The sequence below is a fragment of the Diplotaxodon limnothrissa genome, linkage group LG8, assembly GCF_057381915.1.
Source record: "Diplotaxodon limnothrissa isolate DT_005_m linkage group LG8, D_limnothrissa_male_GT1.1, whole genome shotgun sequence".
Classification (NCBI taxonomy): Eukaryota; Metazoa; Chordata; class Actinopteri; order Cichliformes; family Cichlidae; genus Diplotaxodon; species Diplotaxodon limnothrissa.
Genome location: NC_140603.1, coordinates 17307878 through 17313522, shown reverse-complemented (window position 1 = coordinate 17313522; position 5645 = coordinate 17307878). Strand labels below are relative to the sequence as shown.

The 5645-nt window shown below is 37.4% G+C and overlaps 1 protein-coding gene across 1 annotated transcript; it reads left to right on the top strand.

Moving 5' to 3' along the window:
* Positions 1–238: 238 nt before the first annotated feature.
* On the top strand, positions 239–2671 carry LOC146626684 (mucin-13-like). The gene is made up of 6 exons (XM_085360252.1): positions 239–254; positions 751–793; positions 879–916; positions 1086–1173; positions 1318–1540; positions 2519–2671. The coding sequence occupies exons 1-6, from the start codon at positions 239–241 to the stop codon at positions 2669–2671; spliced, it is 561 nt and encodes a 186-aa protein (XP_085216378.1).
* Positions 2672–5645: the final 2974 nt, after the last annotated feature.

The window sequence follows — 5645 nt, the reverse complement described above, 5'->3', positions numbered from 1 at the left end:
GTCACAGACGCTCCAGCGACTTCATCAGATCCTACACCTGCAGTAACAGTCGCCCCAGCTACTTCATCAGATCCTACAACAGGTGCCCCAGCTACTTCATCAGATCCTACAGCTGCAGTAACAGACGCCCCAGCTACTTCACCAGATCCTACAGCTGCAGTAACAGACGCCCCAGCTACTTCATTGGATCCATCAAGTTCAGCAACAGGTCTTCCACCTACGTCAGCATCTCCGGGTAATGCGGCCAGTAGCCTGTATAACAAGTATAATGTTATCTGTATCCAGTCCAAGTATTTACATAATGCTTCAAAGGCTTATATTATTTTTTCTTTTGTTTCCACTTTGAAGATCCCTGTCATTCAAATCCATGTGGTGTTGGTAGCACCTGTGAAGCCCGTGCCAACCACACATTTGTATGCATCTGTCTGCCTGGTGATTTTTACAATAATATCACCCTGAGATGTGAAAATGGTAATTATTTGTTTGTCTACAACAGCTGTCAACTTCTTACAAGTCTTACCTAGTGTTAGTTAAGAATAGGTGATTCAAAACCATAAGTTGAAGACGTTTCACCTCTCATCTGTGAAGCTTCTTCAGTTCATTTGACCTTAGAACTGATGAAGCTTCTCGGATGAGAGGTGAAACGTCTTCAAGTAACTTAAAGAAGTCCAGACGCTTTTCTTTGCAAGCTCCTTTGACTCTTTAAATAGTTATTTATCTACTTCTTTAACTGTCTCATCATTTTCACAGCTTGTCCTAGTGGGTCTAGATTTGAAGATAATACATGTGTGCAGTAAGTGCTCCTCCTCCTGTATGTTCAGTATTGATGTAAGTTTGGGTAAATGAAATCCTAAAATAAACATTTTTTTGTCTTGTAGATGTTCGTTTGGTTATTCTGGTTTGGAATGCAGTGAAAGTGAGTATAGTGTATGTTTTTAAAAGGGAAAACTGAAACATAATTTTTGGAAAAAAAAAAAACCCTAATGAGTATTGACAACAAATACTAAAATTGATTTTCTACCAAAGGGAATTCAGTTAAGGACTTAAATTAGTTAAGGACTTAAATCTTTGTTGTGTTTTATTAGACTGGCAGCTCATTCTAGTAATTGTGGGCTCTGTTCTTGGGGGACTGCTGCTCATAGCCCTCATCCTTCTACCAATAGTCCCTACCATGTAAGTTTCCCACCAACCCATCCCCTCACTTTAAACATTAATTTATCCACATCTTTATTACAAATTTTAAATGTAAAAGTTTGCAAATGCCCGATGAACACTGTAATAGTAAACTGTAATGCTTTTTTACCATTTTGTTATCAGATCCTCAAAGAAAATCTCCAAAACCGGCAAAGATGGAGATATAGAAAACCCATACGTGAACCAGGATTCGTTCACATTTAAAGGGTTCATTACCCTGCCAATTTTTTCCAATGGTGCGCCCAAACTCCCACGAGCCACCAACTCCACCACCACCATCAGCATAACCAACCTGGAGATAACTTCAAACAGTCGACAAAGCCCTGTCTTTGTGGACAACAGCTCGGTGAGTATGTGTCATGTTTCAGCTGTGTGCAGGCAAGAGAAGGATCCAAACGCAAAACTCACCGAGACAAAAGTGAACTCAAAACACTGCTTTATTGCTGGCTTGGAAAGGAAACAAAGAACAAAACTAAACTGGGAAAACTACAAATAAATCATACATGAAACCACATGGCAACTCATACAGCTATGAGGGAGAGTACGACACTGACAAAGAGAAACACAGGGCTTAAATACACTGAGGGATAACGAGGAACTGAGACACAGAAGGAGAGCACAGCTGGGAGTAATCAGACTGGACAAGACAAGGGAAGCAAAACCAGAAACACTGACATGAGACCTTCAAAATAAAACAGGAAACACACTGACTGAACTCTAAACATGTAAACTTAACAGCAACTGGGGAGACAGAACATAGGAACCTGAAACATGGTACAGAAAGGCACAGTAGACACAACATGGAACACAGTGAAGCCATATTACAAGAACTAAGCCTAAAGGAAATAATAACTATAAAGATCAAAACAGCACAACCCACATGAACATAATGAACTCGCAGGGAAGGAGTAAAACTAAACGCGATGAACACAGGAACACAAGATCTCTTCAAAATAAAACAAGAAACATAAGTCGCAGACATCACAACCTGAACTTGACAACGTAAGACACAGACATGAAACACATGAAGGGCAAGGGAGACTTAACAGGGGTGGAAGACACAAGGGGAATCTAATAACAAACTATAACAACCTAGGCATGATAAAAAATGAACTAGAAAACCTGAAGGGCTTAAACATAAACCATAAACTAAAACTCAAAACGCTGGGTCAAAAGACCCAGGATTGTGACAGTATGTCTCTGTGTGTCCATAGAGATGTAGGCTTCGATTTGCATTTCTCCCTGATTTTATGAAGCTTTTCATTTTTATGTCGTTTGTTGTTCATTTCACTGTGAAAGTAATTGTATTGTTTTCCCTCTGCAGGAGTTATATAGTGACCAAAATAACACAAACTCCCAGGCTCAACGTCAGAACAACCTCTACGCTGTGAAACGACCCCAGATCAAACTACACGCTCAGAGCCAAGGCTACGATAACCCTTCCTACCAGTACGACAGTGAAAGCGACTTCAGTTAGTAAAAACTCACACAGAGTTGACCATACAATGGCAATGACTTGTTTTTTGTTTTGTGTTTTTTTGGAATTGTATTCCAGTTACTGCACACAACAAAACTTAATGAGCGATCTGGCTTTTCACCATTTTTTACAGGAATTGTTTTCTGTGCATAAACTGTTCTTGATTATATCACATGGAATTTAAAAAAGTATTCATTGTTTTTCCTTTGTTGTTTGTTTTTTTTATTTCCTGAAAAATGGCTTATGAATTATTTATTGGACATGAACCAGAAACCTGGACATCCATGTTAAACTGATGAGGAGCTTCTTGATGTTGCTTTCTTTTCCCATTAATGCTTCACTTGTTCACTTGACTATGTTTGATTTTTGTAATTAGTCACAGCTTGATATTTACCTAGTTTTTGTATTTGTTTAGGGCTCGTTCTAAGCGAGCAAAGACACAGCAATTTGTGGCTCCAAGAGATTCCATATCACTTAAAACAATTAATAAAAACACTATTCCATTTATATTATTAAGTCACAGTCCAACTTATTGGATGTTAGAGTCACCTATATATTTTATTATAATTTGTAAAAAACAAAAAGGCTAAGTACTTGTTGACTCTTTAATGCTTCAAACAGTTTGATAAGTATCTATTTGTTTTATTTCTGGCCTTCCTTACTGAAACATTGTGTTATTCAACATGATATTATTATTTGAATGTCTTTGATCACTTTCATTTTGCATCACTTTTTTGTCACTTGTATATTTATTATAGTATGATATTTATTTAATGGTTAATTCATGTTTATACTATATAGTAGTTAAATACACAAAACCCCACTTTGAAATAAAGAGCTTTTAAATACTCATATTCTTTGTCAGACTCTTCCTGAGTTGAAATAATTGAGAAGATGCATTAGGCTGTTGTTCTTGTTTTTAAAATTATGGCTGTTACATGAACGATTACATAATTTTTAACCCTAATTTATTTAACTTATCCATAATATTCATCCATCTCTGTTATGAGATTGATTTTTATTTGTAGTACAGAAAAGTTTTGCTGACAAACATTTGTGAAGCTGGCATGCAGTAGAGTAATGTCGTGCTTGGCACATTTTGCTCCTACCCAGGTTACTGTCATAAAGAAGGGAGAAACTGTTCGGCACACAATGCTGAATTTCTTCAAACTCTACCATTGTATATTACTTTTTGACCAATGTTTTCTTCTTGGTTTTATATCAGTAGAAATTAAAGATTTATGCAAAAAGAATTCCACTGTAGGTCTTGCTAGAATTTAGTACAGAAAACCAGTGACTACATGCACAGCAGATGTACCAATGAGAAAAAATGTTATATAACAGTACACACAATATATAGAGTATTTCTAAATAAAGTTTAGAAAATTAACAAAAGTTTAAATGGAAAAGGAATTGGCAGAAATAGCACTGAACACTGAATAAAAATCGAATTTAAAATAAAGCAGTTTCTTAATTCAGAGTAAAAAAAAATTATTTTCAAAATAATTTTAAAAATGTAAATAATAAAAATAAGTTTCAGAAGAATGAAACCCATTCTGGCTGCCAGAGAGGAGTAAGATAAAGATAAAGTATTATTATTATTATTATTATTATTATTATTTGTAAAAAATAAAACAATTATAATAGCAAAAGAATCTTAGCTGCTTATTTAGCAAGCACCAAACAACACCCTTTTCCAGTTGTCCTGCTGTTACTTTCAGCTTTTATATGTACTAGTAATACTGACTAGAGATTATAAACAGTCATTTAAGTGTACTCTTTTCATTTGATGAATTATACACAACGTTTTCAAAGAACGATAAATCTTTTATTGTTTCTGGAAATTGTACAGTTAGATTTCACAGTGTAGCTACTTCTGCAGCAAAGGGCATAGGACAGGTAACAGAAGAGGACATGAACTCTGTCTGCCACAGGTCTCTACCGCCCTCTTCAGACTACCTCAAATTAAGGTGTGTATTTTTTTTTAAATAATATCTGTTCTGCTTGTTTCAGCTACAGCTGCAAAAAGATTTCTTTTTGGTGGCTCTTAATGATCAGCCATAAATCTCTAATTGTTGGATTAAGCATGTAGCATCTATATAAAGCACAGAGGTTTCTCTCCTTGTCAAAAATAGCAATAACTGGAATCTAAAGTATATTGTTTTTAATTTCAACAGATAGGATTTAAAATAGAATTACATACGCTAAATATCAGATCTAGGACAGGTAATGTTTGTCGTACTGTTTCACACACAGCATGCTCGTAGTCAGCGTCATCATGTGATTGATGCAAGCCAGATCCTTTTATTTAGAAAAACTGAGATTAATAGTTATGTTATTGTTGAAGGGCACAGGCAAGACCCCCCCCCCCACACACACACACACACACACACACACACATGAAAAACATTTTAATAGAATAAAAAAAAAGGCTCAAGAAAAGGGCACTTGGAGCGCCCATCAGGAAAGGGGAAGGTGCCCAAGCCCCTTCTGCCCCCTGCCATCCTCTGCATGTGCCTGGTTCAGGCTTAAGTTTTCTTTGGCTGGAAACTACATCACGTCTCTTCCCGATGTTTTGTTCCCCTTTCAGTCTTATCTCTGTGCTTGTTTACGTTTCTGTTCTTGCTTGTCTCAGTGTTAGTTTCCTGTGTCATTTTGACAGTCCCTTTTCCTGTGCATGTTCCTTGTCTCCTTCCTGTGATTAGTGTCAGCTGTGCTCCCACCAGTTTCCTTCTCCCTCGTTACTGGTGCTGTGCCAAGATAGGTATCCCCAACAGAATTGTTCCCCCTGCGTCGGGAGCGTGCACTGGGCAGGGAGGGCGTATCCCAGGGGTCGGCAACCCTAGGCACGCGTGTCACAGTTGGCATGCAAAGGGTTAACTGATGCCACGGCCATAGCTGGACTGGCCATCGGGCATACCGGGCATTTGCTCGTTGTGCTGACTTTTTACAGTCAGTTACAAAAACTCGTACT